The sequence below is a fragment of the Phoxinus phoxinus genome (assembly GCF_949152265.1).
Source record: "Phoxinus phoxinus genome assembly, chromosome: 1".
Lineage (NCBI taxonomy): Eukaryota > Metazoa > Chordata > Actinopteri > Cypriniformes > Leuciscidae > Phoxinus > Phoxinus phoxinus.
The window spans coordinates 23,175,156-23,191,944 of record NC_136876.1 but is presented as its reverse complement, the minus strand read 5'-3'; the positions used below and the strand labels follow the sequence as shown (position 1 = coordinate 23,191,944).

At 39.5% G+C, this 16,789-nt stretch overlaps 1 protein-coding gene across 8 annotated transcripts; it reads right to left on the bottom strand.

Moving 5' to 3' along the window:
- Positions 1 to 57: 57 nt before the first annotated feature.
- Positions 58 to 16,278, bottom strand: atxn2l (ataxin 2-like). Of its 8 annotated transcripts, none has more exons than XM_079619601.1 (24): positions 15,896 to 16,106; positions 15,556 to 15,650; positions 14,487 to 14,526; positions 14,345 to 14,401; positions 13,819 to 13,890; positions 13,393 to 13,570; positions 13,190 to 13,311; positions 12,975 to 13,066; positions 8,311 to 8,544; positions 7,871 to 8,211; positions 7,690 to 7,776; positions 5,402 to 5,533; positions 5,252 to 5,320; positions 5,103 to 5,167; positions 4,277 to 4,626; positions 4,086 to 4,155; positions 3,849 to 3,998; positions 3,684 to 3,747; positions 3,140 to 3,300; positions 2,868 to 2,997; positions 2,656 to 2,762; positions 2,302 to 2,484; positions 1,459 to 1,627; positions 58 to 515 (listed from the first exon to the last, which is right to left on the bottom strand). In XM_079619601.1, exons 1-24 carry the CDS (start codon positions 15,914 to 15,916, stop codon positions 460 to 462), a joined length of 3,045 nt encoding a protein of 1,014 aa, XP_079475727.1. In that variant the 5' UTR covers positions 15,917 to 16,106; the 3' UTR covers positions 58 to 459. The 8 variants fall into 8 exon arrangements, with proteins under 8 accessions (XP_079475727.1, XP_079475726.1, XP_079475728.1 ...); XM_079619600.1 differs by having other exon boundaries at positions 61 to 515; positions 15,556 to 15,653; positions 15,896 to 16,278; XM_079619602.1 differs by having other exon boundaries at positions 61 to 515; positions 14,487 to 14,520; positions 15,556 to 15,653; positions 15,896 to 16,190.
- Positions 16,279 to 16,789: the final 511 nt, after the last annotated feature.

Below are 16,789 nucleotides of genomic sequence, written 5' to 3'. Positions count from 1 at the left end.
GTTCACCTCTGCTTTTAATTAAAGAATTACATTTAAAACAAATCATGAGACAAAACACATGGAGAGTTTAAAAATTTATTTTTATAAACTTTTTTTTGTATTTTTTTGTTCTTTTTTTAACCATTTATTATTTGCTTATTTAATAAGGGGGTTGAGGACAAAGGGAGAGGTCACTGTATTTCTATAAAAATGTCCCTCATTCTTTCCATTTGTTGTCTTAAACGCTCACTCGTTCCCTCTTTCTGATTTAGACACTTGTGTCCCCATCCACTCAAATTAAAAATAGCAAAAGGGAGGGGGAAATAAAACAAGCACATTCAGTCTTGCCAGAGGTGAATAAAAACAAAATCTTTTTTTTCCCCATTCGTGGAGCAGGTGGAGGGTATATACACATGTGCAATCCCACAGGAGGATCAGATGGGGGCACTCTGCTCAGTCTCCATCTCAAAAGTCACACTGTCAGTTTCCAGAAGGGTGGAATGGAATCTGCTGGGAGGGATGAGCCTGCACTGACACTGATGAGAGCAGAGCAAAACAGAAATTATTATTTTATAATCATTAAAAAAAAACACCTAAGTGTCACCACTGGTGGCCCAAAGTCATTACATATTTAAAATAGTAATATCCTATACTAAACCTAAACTAATATTGACAAACTATATATAATTTGAAAGCTTACAATCTCTAGTTTTCATATTTGGTGACTGTATATCAGAGGAGCTGTAATTTATCAATTTGCAACAATAATATTTTCATACTCCTGAGGAGTTCAGTCCTTTATTTTGAAATAGTGATGAACATGAAAGATCATGAAAGAATGGTAGAAACCTCAGTTTGTTTTCATGCCAAGAGTTCAAAAGATAGAATCTGTTCAATTATTTTAGAAAAAAAAGGTCCGACATTATTTTTTTATAAAGAAAAAACAAATATGTAAATGAAGGTGCCCTTATATGGCCAGTAATGGAGTCTAGTGAAAAAGTTTGGTACTGCGCCCAAACAAAATCTTACTGAAAGCTAATTTTTTTAGATATCAACCTAAAATTTGACAACTTTTTCAGATTTTTGGCTCTGATTTTTTTGCAGTTTTAGAGTCACCCAGGTTTTGAAAAAATATATTTTATATAAAATATGAAAAATATTTTTTTTTACATTGTATATTTTCATAAACTCAAACTTCTATAACTTTTTTCTGTTACACTTTCTTAATTTATTTCACTTCTACAAAAATCTGCCAAATGTCTTTAAAACAAGACCAATCTTATGTCTATATTCCAAAGCAGTTTAACAAACATGACATTACAAACATTTAAGTTCGGAATGTGCATTTTCATGTCTATTCAAAAAAAGGGGGGTGACACTTAAAGGGTTTAAACATCAAATTTGTATAATTAGCTGATGAAAACAAAGGTAGATAGCAAATCTACAGTTACATAGCACACTCTCATGCAGGAAACTCACCCTGAGGGTGTCCAACGTAGTAGTGCTGGTGGGGCCCCTGTTGAGGTGGGGGAGGGCCGTGCTGGGGGCCAGAACCCTGCTGAGGGGGCGGGGCATGAAGCAACATCACAGGTGGTGGGCCGTGGCCTCCAGAATGGTGAGGACCCGAGAGAGCACCTTGAACATGGGCCTGAAATAAAATACAATTATACGCATACATAATACAAATAACTATATTTAAAAATATTACAATAGAAAATGTATTCCTGTGATGTCAAAGCTTAATAATCAGCATCATTACTCCAGTCTTCAGTGTCACATGATCTGTATCTTTTGTTGTTTGATTACAATGAAAATAAACAGAGCAATTCCAAGAGGGTCCTCACACCATCGGTGCTTGGGCCCTAATAAATAATAAACCTGCTACTGTCTAAGACCAAATGCACAATATAATGACTGACCAATTTTTACCCTACCGTTTACGTTCACTTAAGACATAACCGATTGCATTTATGTGAATACTCAAGTTGGGCATTGACACACAAGTGTGTGTATTTGATCGGTTAAGTTATTATCCGGTATAATTATTATTATAAACTTTTGACTGGTATTATTTATATAGTATAATATTTATTTTTAGAATTTAAAAGATTTCTTTAAAAAAAAGTTATTAACAGAACATTTGCTAATTTTTTTAATCCTCAAGATAAACGTTTAATCCTCACGTTGACACTGGGATTAAGAAAAATAAATCAAGTGGCTTATCTTTTTAATTTAATAAATCAAATTCATACAAATCAGACATGCACTGTTGAGAAACGTGACAGCTGATGTGGAAGTGTTTTGTGTGTGGTTGGTCCTCACCTGTGTCAGCTGTCCTAGAGAGGAGTACGGGTGAGGCAGGGGCTGGTGTCCTGGCAGACTGTAGCCCTGAAGGGAGTAGGAGGCCTGTGGGGAGCTGTGTCCTGGGGGCATGTTAGAAGGTGTGGGGGCTGACAGCTGCCCAGAGTGGTACAAAGACTGAGGCTGAGGACCAGACTGACCAGACTAGAAATGACAGACAGTCAACACAGAACGTATTTAGTATCTTTACCAAGGGCATCTGACACTTGGGGGGAATTTCTTGTATGAATATTTCTTTGTAACAAAGATCAAGTTCTTTGAGTGTGAGTTTGTGGAATAGGTGTGTAGTTGCTATTGATTGGCAGGTGGACATACCTGTCCTGGACTGGGGGCGGGGTGTTGAGGCGGCTGGCTGCCTGTGGGGGTGCTGGAGGGCTGAGGATGATGAAGGGAACCAGAGTGATGGGAGAATTGCTGCGGAGCTGAAGGAGAATTTTGTTTTATATATATATAGTTAACATAAAAAAAACCCCACAATGAACTAAATCAATCCATTCCACACACATTTTTTTTTTTTAAATGCTTACCATACATCCCCTGCTGAGGGGCTGGCGGTCCTTCAGACTGACCAGGGTACTGTGGGCCTGGGGGACCCAGCGCCTGTGGGTGCCCTCCTGATCCAAGCATTCGTGGTCCACCCTGGAGCATTGAGTACATCTGAGACAGAGACAGAAATAACAGAGGGGGGGTTTTTTGAGTGAAGGTGGCCATCCACAATACAATTCAAAACAAAATCATCTTGTTTGATTGATTGAAGTACTAGAAGCATTTGTTCTACCGGAAACGTGAAGGTTGGTACCTGTCCAGGGTAGTGGGGCATTGCTGATATGACCTGGTTGTACTGCAGATATGAGGGAGGGTAAGGAGACGCCACCAGAGGAGGTCCTGCTGCTGATGCCGCGGCCTGAAGCATAGGTGGCGCTGAAGAGCTGTGGTCTGGACGAGAAGTCACCACAGAACCTGAGAAACAGGTGGCTGAAGTAAGACACGAATTTGCAAAACTTTTCATGAGTGCAAAATAGGGCTTGAAACTCTTTTTATTTTTAATTATAATTATTAATGATAATATAATAAATTGTAATATTACAATATAGATCTGAAAAAAATACATTTTAAAAAACAACATTTAAAATAAGAGTTCCAGGACCTGTTATTGATATTATCATTTTTGTTGTCTATAAATAAGAGTTTCGGGCCCTGTTGTTAAACTCTAAACCTTAAAAAACATTTAAAGTATGCATTTCAAATAATCTGTATTGACCAATAAAATAAATTATTAACACTACTACTGATCCATACAGTATTAGTACGATCAGTAATGAAGAGTTCAATGTAAGCATTACCTTTTGCTCTTGGGTACTTCCCTTGACCAACATTTGCCATGGGATACGGGTACATCTGAGGTGCCTAGAAAAAAAGGGTAAAAAAAAAAAAAAAAGGACATATAACATCTACGTTACAAACTACTCTATAAAAGTTTTTAAAAAATGAGCAGCAGGGACAGAGACCTGTACGGAGTGACCCTGTATCTGGATGGGCGAGACATAGCTCAGGTACTGGGTGTTGTAAATGGCTCCCTGGTTCGGTGGGGGCTGCAACACCACTGTTGGGCTGGGCGGAGTTGGCCGTGGCGGGGTGGGAGCGGCCGAGGGCTTCACCTGCAAAATAGACATGGCACACTTAGTTTTTTAACAGCTGTATAAAGGAAACTAAACTAAAAAAAAAAATTTAATCAATGCTCTCACCATGCTGAGAGGAGCCTTAGTGGGGTTAAACTCTTTGGCGTTGGGGTTGAGTGTAGATTTCTTCACTTGACTGCATCGGAAAGCATTTTGAAATGCGTTGATTACCAACAGACTTAATATGGCATCACTAGTAGTTGTCAAATGTGATTTGTAAATCAATTAAGCCAAATATTCGGAAATGGTGTACTTACTCAGTCATTCCCTCTGACCTCTCAGCAGCCTCTGGTTTGCCCTCCTCACTGCCTGGGGTCCCGGGTTGGGGCGTCCCTGCCGTTTGCCTTTCTGCAGTTGGATTTTGCATGGCAGTGCCAGATAGGGCAGAGGGTGCAGAGATGGGTGTGGCTGGTAGAGGGGTGTTTGTTGCCACCCCTTCTGCATTTGTCTCTCTACTTCTCTCTTCTGCTGGAAGCTCAGAGGTCTGAGTTGTGGGCGGGGCTGCTTTAGCTTCTGGAAGAGGGGTGGAGTCTGTTTGTGTGTTGTGGGCGGGGTTTGTTTGAGAAGAGTCAGTAGCCAAAGTTTTGGGGTTGGAACTAGATGGAAGCTAAAAAAAAAATCAGAAGGGGAACATTTTTAAATGTGTTAATTTTCTTGAACATTTATTTAACTGACAAAAGTACAAAGAAAAGATTTGCAATGTTTCCACTGACCTAATAAATTGTATTTTGTAAATAAACGAATTTTGATTTTGTTGGATGCAACACTCCAAAAAAGGAGGGACAGAGGCAAAACATTAAAAGGTTATAGAATATCCAAGTTACACTTTTAAAATGGTCCAAAATGAGTAGGTGAATTGGTAATTAGTGAGGGTATGGCGATGGAGTTTAAAAGGAGCATCTTAGTCTTTGAAAGCAAAGATGGGTCATGGCTCATCACTGTGCCAAATTTTATGAAAGAATTGTCAAACAATTCAATATCAAAATGCAAGTAGTTCAGAAAAACATTGGACATCTTTTCTTTGTACTTTTTGTTTAAAAAGAATAACAGTATTCAATTTCAGATGCAGCCTTTGACACTCACCCTAAAATCAGTACCAAACTTGCGAAGCTCCTCGAGGTGTTGTGATCTCTGCTGGACTGTAGAGACTATGAAGAGAGATAGAAGAACATTTATTGGCTAACTGACACGTGCATGTAATGAAGTTAAGAAGAACACAACTTCAGGATTACCTTTGCCGCTCTTGCCATCCTGAGGACTAACTGGAGTCTCCGTCCTTTCCTTAGACAGAATTTCGTTCACTAAAGTGAAAAAGAGTTAAAGATTATCGGACGCATGTATAAGTGAACAGTTTGTAACCCCTCAAATTTATAACATCTCACCATCTACAGGGAACAGAGGGGTGGGGCCAGTGGGTTTAGGGGTCATCATGGAAACTGAAGAGGTATCCACGAAGGTAGGAGTAGCAAGAGGAGAGTCCTGGGAAGAAGCATCTGGTTTGGGGGAACGAGAGACTGGAGAGAGAAAAAAAAAAAAGGGTAAAAATGTTAAATTTAAGAAAAACAAAGGAACAAATAGAAATTTACACACACACACCCCCGTTCAAAAGTTTGAGGTCAGTAGCTTTTTTGGTTTTGAAAGAATATTAGTAAAACAATAAAATAACCATAGCAAAACTCTGTTTTTTTAGAACGGTTTCTGTGCACCAAATCAGCCTATTATAATGATTTCTGAAGAATCATGTGACACTGAAGACTGGAGTAATGATGCTGAAATTTCAGCTTTGACATCACAGAGAACTACATTTTAAAACATTAAAATAGAAAATTATATTTTACATTGTAATAATATTTTACAATTTAATTGTTTTTACTGCATGTTTGATCAAATAAGTGCAGCCTCAGTGAACACGAGTCTTAAAGGACAAGTTCGGTATTTTACACAAAGCCCTGTTTTTAGATAGTTTCTGATGAAATAGAACTGTGAAGATTAAAATTTGGACAGATGCTGCTGTCCCGAGAATTTTCGTTTTCTTTTGCTTCCCCCCCCCACCTCCATAATGGCTGCATAGGTGCACAGGAATAATCCTTCTTAAAACGCATTAATCGCTGCAAAAGATGCTTTCCAACAGGTTTTATCGTAGTTTTGTCCAACTCCATTGACTTGTATTGGATGTGCTGTGAGGTACAAGTCATGGAGTTGGACAAAACTATGCTAAAACCTGTTGGAAAGCAACTTTTGCAGCGATTTTTGTGTGAGCATATTAGGGATGGGCAAGAGCGATCGAGTACTCGATACTAGTTCGTGACAGCGACGATCGATCATGAAAACAATGATCGCCCTGACTTTAAAAAAATATATTCTTATTTTTTCTGATTGGTTATTGCGGCATTGGGACGGTTCCTGAGGTCTGATTGGTTACCGTTAGAGAGCACGCCTTCCAGACCGGCGAAATAAAGTGAAACTGGATTTGAAAATGCGCACTGCAGTGATGCCAGGAATTACTTTGATCATGAAATACAGTTAAGTGCAAGATGTGCGGCGCCAATCTATATTACATAACATTATACTGAGAACACGATTGTAATAAGAATTTTGTAAATTCTTTGAGCTTTAGTTTTTCAGCGCTGTTAAAGGAAGCTCACTCACGTTACACATCAGACTAGAACGGTCAAGTTCATGTGCGCATTCGCGTCCTTTAGTGCAGATGTAAGTTGCAAGATTACTTTATGTTGTCTATATCTGATTAAATCACAAAAACAAGATGTGTTTAATTTAGTTTAATAACCAGCTAGCAAACTGCAGTTTACCGCCAGTTTACCGCTCCATTGCAAGATGGAAATGGTTGTTACTAGTTATGGCTTTGAAAACACAGTGATGACTGTAATCACTTTCTATCATGCAAAATAAAATGAAGTGCAAGATGTGCAGCGCCAATATACACAAGATATTCAGCATTATAATGAGAACAGGATTGTGATAGAATGTTGTAAATTCTCTGTGCTTTAGTTGCTCGTGTATCAGCGCACTGTTAAGGGAATAGCGCATCCAAAATTTCCCGATCAAACCACTGACTGTAAAAAACTAGTTTACATACGCATTCGCGTCCTTTTGTTCATGTAAGTTGTAATGTTACGTTTATGTTCTGTATCTAGGATATCTGATTATTAATCTCATAGGTTGTCGTAGAACGTGCTTCAGTTTACTAGCGTTTATTTACTCTTTAGCTTTACCTCAAGCAGCTATTTCTTTTTCGAAAACATTGTTATTTTTTCTAGTTATACGTTCATGTTTTTGTGTTTAATGTCATATTTTTATTTGTCAACATTAATTTTCGTAACATTTCCTAACATTTTCATGACGGACACGCCACGTCCCCGAAAGTGAACAAAAGAGACGGATTAAAATACCAGGTGTAAACAGGAACAGGAAATATAGCTTTGCATTAGTAAAGCTATATTTGTCAAGTGCAATAATCCAACCTTTTTACAATATGTAGCCATTATTAAGCCAGTGGAAAATATGAAGTATGCAAACAATAAACATGACAACATTAACCCAGGGTTAAAGATGACCCTGGGATAACCATTTTAAAATGTCAAAAGCCCATAAAGCTTGGCTGGAGATCATAATCCTGTGTGTGTGGGTGTGCGCATGTATGCATATTGACCTGTAGGAGAGGAGTGAGAATTTGAGGTACGCAGGTTTCTATTGTTCTGTCCAGGCCTTTGAGACTTGGGTGACATTCTAGATGACACTAAAAGAGATTAATGCAATGTTCATTAGTAACACAGAGGGCGATAACCATCATAAACGGTGAAAGCAATAGGCCTCACGCACACAAAACTAACCTCCATTGACGGGCCGGGCCGAGTCTGAGAGAGACTGTGGGTGTGAGAGTGAATGTGGGAGTGTGTGTGGGGAAGGAGGGCTGGAGTGACCTGGCTGTGTAGGTGAGCTGCTCTGTGACTGGTGTGTAGAGTATGCTCCTCTGACAGACAGAGGGCTGCTCCTATCAGTGGGAGGAATGGGCGGACCACTCCCAGAGGGGAGGGGTCGAGGGGAGGAGCTTGGGGGGCCAGGTCTATTTGTTCGATTAGGCAGGGTGGATACAGCGCCACCTCTTTCGCCCCTTCCAACTCCCATTTCTCGCTCCCTTGCCCTCTGGGGTAGAGGAATGTACTTGCTCTCCCTAAAAGAAAGATAAAGACAGCAATGATCACCAGTATACTAAGGAGAAGGACCACATAAGATAACAGTGAGGGAAAGGAAGAAAAAGATTGAGTCAAACCTGCTCCCAGCACTAGAGAACCCAGGGCTATCCCTTCCTCTTTCCCTCTCTCCGCCATCACGGTCCCTGTCCCGAACCACAGCGCTGAATTTGTCTTCCTCGGTTCGTCCATCATCATTCTCCAGCGCTACCCGGTGACGATACTGTGAACTAGCTTCAATCTCATTGGCCAATCGGGCGGCTCGAGCTTCTCGCTGCCTGAAGCCCTCAGAGCTGCCCCGCTCCAGAGGAACCCTATCAGAGAAAGGCACCAGAAATCAGGTAAACATCTCATTCTTCCAACAGGACAACAAAGTTTTCAAAAATCTAATGTAAGACCTGCTCAAAATTTTCATATAGAGCAAACCCATACAATCTCAAAATAAATCCATATCAAATTATTTTTCTTAATTAAACAGGTTGGGGCACACATTCTACTGCAAATATATTTAAGATATATCTTAATCAGTATACATGTATTGAAATTGGATTATGTACTAATATATCAATGTGTTCAAATCAGAGGTCGATCGATACCGGATTTTGCTAAAACAATAATGTGCTTAAAGAAAGGCAATAAACTGATTGTGAAAGTACTAGTAAAATTGACATGCTGTGTGTGTAAATTCATGTTCTTGGTCTTTCTTGCCTGAGACGGCAGCCTGACTTCGTCATACTCAGATTCTAGTCAGAATGTGAGTCTGAAACTGCTCCATTGGGCTGTGATTAGGGTTGGGTATTGGTTGGGTTTTATCCGATACCAGTACCTACTCTGTATTTTTAAAATGGTTCCGGTGCTTAAACGGTTCTTGAACCGGTACTTAAGAAAACGAAACCGCACACACTTTGTCAAAAAATAATACCCTTTTATTTACAGGGCCAAACTGGACACAATATTAACTTAAATATTTTCTGATTAAATAAAAAATTGTGCAGTTTAATAGGCTACTGATGTAAAACACAAGTTAAGATCAACATTTTGTCTTCACATATTATGACTTTTACTTTAAGCAGAGAAATATCTGACACAGGGCAGAAATATTTAACACACAGTACAACCTTGTATAAAGAAGTGTTGGAACTTTGTTAAAACATATTACACACATTGTCACACTCGCTGTTGAATGGCAACGGTGTTTGCTAGCCTACTTGATATGCAAGATTTGCAGTTGGCATTAAAATAGGCTTACTAGACTGACCCGAAGAGGAACGGCTGCTGTTATCATCATCTGTGATGTCGCAACCCGAACACACTAAATGTGTCTATAGCACGCAGTGCGTTTATCATGTAATTTATACGCGAAAAGTTTGAGTTTTTACGTGAATAGGATACGCATGGGTTGGTTAGGGTAGGTTTAGTAGTGGTGTGGGGTGCGTGTCTACGTTTGGGTAGAATTAATGGTGTGGGATGCGTGTGTATTACACACAATGAAGTGCGTATCAAATGCATGCGAAAACTGCGTAGCCTATCATATGCACGTAAAAACTAATTTTCGCGTATAAATTGCACGATAAACACACTGCGTGCTATAGAGACACTGGCAGCCTGTTAAACTTGAAGTTTCGTCAAGCGTGTCAGAGGTTCTGGGTTCTAATCCGCATTCGTACGGTTTTTTTTTTTCTCTTATCAAAACCGATTATACTCATCAGTGGTTGTATATCAAGCAGGGTAGGGGTGGGCGATATGGCAAAAATATCATATCACGATTTTTTCCAGGAAAATCACGATTCACGATTTTATCACGATTCCTTTTCATGTTGGTTTTACTATTTTGCAAGTGACTGAGCATCACAGCCAAACTAATGTCCCTATTTTAAAAACAAAGCCTTAGGTAACAAAATATAAAATAAAAAAGAATGGCAGACATTTAGGCCAAAGTGGCGAAGATAAAAAATCTTTTTCATTTTCTTTGTTATTAAAAATTAAGAACAAAGATACACATACACAACTTAATATACAAATATACTGTGCTTTGTTTTTTCAGCTACAGGTGTATTTAACAGCATTGAAGAAAGTAATTAAATGAACAAATATGAAAATAAAACACAACATAGACTTCACTGTATAAATTTTACATTGATTCTCATTAAAGCTACTATTAAAGTTCTCAGTCAAAAGTGAGTGAGATGCTCTTTGTATTTTGTTTTTTTATTAACAGGGATAGTTTTCCCAAAAATTTAAATTCTCTCAAGCCGTTTTAAACCCGAATAAGTCTCCCTCTTCTGTTGAAAATAAAAGTTATTTGGAGGAATGTGGGTAACCAAACAATTGATGTACCCCAGAGACTTCCATAATAGTTTTTTCCTACTATGGTCAATGGGGACCAGCAACTGCCCGGTTAGCCACACTCCTCAAACTATCTTCTTTTGTGTTCAGCACAAGAAAGAAATGAATACAGGTTTGGAACAACATTAGAGAGTGAGTAAATAATGACAGAATTTTTATTTTTGGGTAACTGTCCCTTTAAGGACAAGCGGCAGCATGTTTACTATTAGGGCTACTGTCACTTTAAGATCTGCGTGCAGCGAGTCTACACGCATTTGACAAGCAGATTTTTTCTTCATTTTTTCTACTGTTCTTTCACTTTAGACATAACCAACTTTGTTTATGTAAACCTTGTGTGTATTTGACAGTATTAGCGCAATAAGACTCGAAAGATAACTTAGTCCAGAAACCAGGCGCTGTTAGACAGGCTTTTAGTGCATGTGCGCGTCGGGTTTTTGCGCTCAGAAAAGCGCCCGTTAGAACAGCGCATCAGCAGCGAATGACATGTTTAACCGGCAAGGCTTTAAAGCACATGCAAATAATTAATTTTTATGAACTACAGTGTCCAGTTCCTCTGCATTTCATGTGAATATACGTCGCGCTGTACAGTATGTTGAGACGGAGCGGAGGCGCCAGAACTGCAAACTGATAGAATGCACGATACTACGATATTTCTTCAAAAGCAGATCGTGGAGACATTTTAATCGTCCACGATCAAAAATCGTAATATCGCACACCCCTAAAGCAGGGGCACGTTTGTGTGCCTTATATTTTGTGATTTCACCGGAACGAATAGAGAGTCTCCGCAATGGATTGAAGCGTGCGTCCGAGTGAAGTCCACAAGAGAAAACACTGTATATCCGCGCCACTGATCGCAGCGGCAACGAGCACTTTGATCACTTGATTTAAAAAACACATTTCAGCGCTAGATCGTCTCTTATTTAACAAACGAACGAAATGAATGATGTATTGGAACATTCGTGCCGCGAGATGTTTTACAGGGGGCGGTAAAAAAAAGTCAGGCACCGAAATTCTCATTCTTATTCGATCTCGTTACTCGTAACCGGAACCGGTTCCCTATTGGCACAGAGTATCGGTATCCAACCCTAGATGTGATTATAGGGCGTGTTTCAACCGAACCAAGAAATAAAATGCCTCTGCATTCAATTGGATAGACCTACAACCAATCAGCAACGGAGTAAATGACGCATGTTCTTCATTCATATTTCCGACCGACAAATGCCTTGATCGCGGTTCTCTGTTCCTCTTTTAAAATTAATGTGCTGTCGATATCTTCTATAACAGACGCGACGCAAAGTTCGGGAGGACCACGTTCAAATAATCAATCCAAATGTCTAACGTAACGTTACCCTATCAGCATGAGAGGAAGCATATTCACTCTGTCAACTCACCTAACATTGCTTGACAGTTTTTCTGCATCCCCCCACCACCCCGACTCCTCACTCTTGGGTTGTTCTTTCACAGCCAGGAGTACGGGGTAATATCTGTGTTTGGGCCGAATACCGAGCCAGAAGCCCTCTGCTCGGACAGCACGTCATATACGCATTTATTCTATCTGACTTGTAAGTGTGAACTTGTGAAATGTCAATTCTCCAGCGGCAGTCATCTTTGTAAACAAATTCAACCCAAGCGCTCTTTGGTGACGTGGATGATTACGTAACTGTTGATCATCTGTCCATCATCGTATAAAGCCCGCCCTGACAATTTGATTGGTCCGAAGAGATCTGGACCGAGCATAATTACTCCACAACGGATCAAGTCCAGACCGAACTTCCCGACCAAAAAAATGTTGTGGGCGGGTTTCGGTCTGGCATCCAGGCTACTGAGACGGATGATCCAGAGAGAAACCACAAGAGTCTACACTGAATATATGCCAGATACAGTTTAGTATGAAACCTAATGCATAATGCAGGACTTATTATAAGTTATAAACAAGGTACAGAGTACAACGGGACTCCTATTTTGAAATGCCTATGCTTTACTACCAGCCTCTCATTCAAAAAGATGAGATAAAAACTGCACAATGGGACCATGTTTACTTCGACAGTTATCATAAGCAATTGCTATGCATAAATGAGTGGCATTCATTGACTGCACACGCTACACGCTTTGAAACCATGAGCCCGTAGAACTTTTGACTTTAAACGTGCAGCGCTCAATTTATTTAATTAAATTATAGCCAGTTAAAAATTTATAAATCACACTGGGCTTTATTTTATTTTTTTAATCCCAAAAATTTAAAAAAAGTGACAAAATCTTTATTTTAAGAGGCAAGACTGTATGAACTGAAATTTAAGACATTAAGACTTTAGGAAAGAGTGGAAATCCTGTTTGAAGCACAAAAGGCTTTTCCACATCAAACTTTAAAGGTCATATAAAAAACAAAACATCAACGTACGTGTACATGGCGAGACTGGAGTCATAGGTGGACTTCACCCCATAGGTCTCCTCATTATAGCGGAACATCTCGCTGGCATCCCAGCCATTAGACTGAAAGTGAGAAAAGGAGGTTCAATCATGTAAAACCTCCACCTAAAGACATTAATTCCAATAATACACTAATTTGTGGTCATATTCGGGTTTTGTATATACGAGCATGTGGGTGGAACTCACTGCATCTGCATCTAGGTCAAAATTTTCTCCGTTGCTATCGCCTCCATCCCACCTTTGAAGGACCTTCTCTCTGTGGTCACCGTTTATTCTCGTGGAGCCGATTGCAGAGTCTGTGAAAGTGTCTGAAAACACAAGCACACACAAAGCATTAAAAATATTTCTAATTCTTACAACGGCACTCAAGCGTACCTCTGTGTACACACCTCGGATAGCGTAGTTGAGATCCACATCTCTGCAGATCATAGTGACGAGGTCACTAGGGCCAAAGATCATGGTGTCTGTGATCTCTTCTCTCCTGGGATGGACAGGTGTGCCGCCACCACCGCCTCCATCTCCTTCCTCATTTTTCGCCTTGTGCACCGCATCCACTGCCAGCTCACACTAAACACACACAGATATTGAGTGGGATTTGAGCAATGCGTCAAATTTAATGAGGCAAATACACCTTTGGCATAAAAAATTAATATTTGGATTTATCTCAAATATACAATTTGGAAAAACAAATCTGAACTTGGTTCAGTGAGAACAAAACCAGAGATTCTAGAAAATGTAGGTTATCAATTAACTTAAAAACAACAGTTTCAAGCGCAAGATTCAGAAAGCAGGTAGATTTGGAGGGACAGACTTACACGTGAGCTTAAGGTCTTAAAGATCCCCTCATATACACTGCCGTTCTTCACCATAACATTACATCTGGAGCCCTGAGGTAAAGATTGCATATGCATGTCAAGTATTTATATTGTTGCTTAATACTGAAAACAAATTAGAGTAGTGAGTCTTAAAACTAGGGAGCCTTAAAATGTAAAAAAATGCAATTGTTAAATTTCAATTCACCCCCTGAACAACCTTTTCTTTGAAGAAAAATTTTTTTCCCATTGTCCAGAAAAACCTATAGCCTAAGTTTAAATGGCTTAATTCCATGGGCATGTTTATAACAAATACAAAAAAAACAAAAATACATTTTCTAATTATTTCAAGCTCTAGAATATTTTATCAGGTAGAAACTAATAAAAAAAATACCAATAAATTACAAACAACTGGAGAAGTCAATATTGTTCAATTGCAGTGGACCTTTTGAGTCAAAAATTATCCCATCTTTTTGAAGGGTGTTTTCAACAGAAAAGCCGAATACATTTATTTCATGCCAAAACTCACCACCACGGCTGTGAGGAAATGGAGCATCCTGGAGTTATTGTACACACCCTCAAACACCTACAAATAATGCATCAAAAGACTTATTAATATTTTTAATCTTGAAATGGACAATTAGTTTAAAAATGCATGAAAATTGACTTACAGGTGGTGACTGTGAAGGAATCTTCACAGAGTTTCTGTTTCTTAAGAAAAAGAAAGAAAGAGGGTAAACAGTAGTTAGTAAATATTAATAAACAAACAACAGTTGACAAACGGAATTTTTGAACAAAAAAAAAACAAATAATTTTAACACGAATCGGGATCTTAAGTATTTTCTGCACACATGAGCTGTATCAAATGTTCGGGAACGCGCCCAAATATGCTGTCTTTTCACTCAGCTTAGGACATGAAACAGCCCGGTGGTATTGCCAGAGTTGCTCTTCTGTTACATGTGTGGACAACAATTACGACACCGCGAAGCGCGTGCTAAAACAAAAGGACAATCATACACGAGTAACAAAATAACGATCGGGTTGAATCCGGTTGCGCGTAACGACAAAATATAATTTATCAAAGCGGATGTGTAAACAATGGCAACAAGGCGCGTGTTTTAATTACGACAGACCGCAAAGCGGGTTAGCGGACCTGGCTCACAACACAAGAAGCAAATGCCGAATCGAAGACAAGACAAACAGCTTGACATTAACATGCGCAAATGTACACATTTCGTGTCCCTCGTCACAATCAATCAAACCCATTATACATTACGAGTGTTTGTACTTTTTTGTCACGTGCATCCCGGCTCTTCTTTAAAGGCGTATATAAAATGGCTCAAGATGAAAGTCGAACACAATACTGAATCATATGGTGTCGGAAAACAACAACAAAACACTGCTGATCCCTTCCCATGACCCGCCTCCGACTGCAGCCATAAGCTGAAAAACATGGCAGTCAATTAAAATCTAAACTCTATTGGTTGACAATATTCTTTCTGGGCGGATGTGTACCGTTTAAGACAATCCTGTCAATCATTGGCCCAAAAATGTGTCAATCAAATATGCTTCGCGACGATTGGCTAATGCTCCTGCTAATTTAACAAGGCTCGAAACGATTGGTGCTCAATGGACTCTATTAAATATGCGGTATGGGCACGCCCACTTTGACCGGTAGGCCTCATGTTAAAATGACAATCCGCGGACTTTCTGAGTGTGGCAGCCCAACGTGTGCGTTACCTTCCCGGAGTGGGTCTGTTAGAGTTACTCCCTGGAACCGACGAAGCCATTGACCCCGAAGTTCCATTGGATGTTTTGCGGCCACCGGGTCCAGGCTGCTGTTAGAAAGCATAGCGATTGTTAAATGTTGACACAAAATCTAATAATCAATCACATTTACGTAACGTATATTAAAAAGACGGCTAGCAGGTTTACTAGCATGTTACGTTACATATGAAAGTGGAAGCTTAAAGAAGGACGACAATAATTAAACCATGAAAGCTTTATAAGTTTTAGTAATCTCGATTGAAGATTGTATAATTCAAACAAACTGATTGAAATTTGTATACGTGGTACTCACGTTCTGTCGGCGAAAAGACATATCTAGTTAGCCGCTAACTGAGTTGCCCGCTAAATTCTCCTTGTTGCCTATGACAAGCTAGTAGGTGGACTAGCCTGCCTGCGGTGTTAATTTTATTTTCCGCAGCGTTCTCAGATCCGCACGAGCGCGATCTCCGTTACGGCCCGAAGTCCAGTTCAGTCCGATATTCGGTTACGAACAAACACGAAGAGATAATGAGCCTTATGTTTCTATTAAATATTACCGGCACCACGTCGCGTGAATTAGCCAGCGATGAACGCGAAGGCTGTTTTTTCAAAAACCCTTGATTGTCATTGGACAACATGGCGTGATGACGCAATGGCGCACAAGACCCGTATCACGTAGACAGCCACACGTAAAGCATGCTTAGTAAAAGAATCGATCATAGTTTCGTGAAAAATTTAATACAATCAAATTCTATCTATCTATCTATCTATCTATCTATCTATCTATCTATCTATCTATCTATCAATCAATCATACACAAACACAACTCAGACACATTGTTTCAGTATAATTATATTATATCATCATCATCATCATCATCATTTAATTCAATGTAGTACCTGAAACTCTAATTACACAGAGTGGGCAACAGTGTCCACTTTAACACACGGTCCCAGCACAGACAGACAGAGAGAGAAGAAATAAGAGAGAGAAGGCACAATAAGAGGTTTAAATAAAGGGTAAAAGGGAGGAGCACGGGGCAAGTGGATAGAGAACAAATCATACTGAATGATCTGTATGACCAAGAAGAGAACAACTGGAATAGCAGAGACAGGATAAGAGAAATAAAACCAAAACAAGATAGATGCAGGCACTGAACTGGATGGCAGACACTGCAAAAAGACTGATCGAGGCACAAAATCAAGAA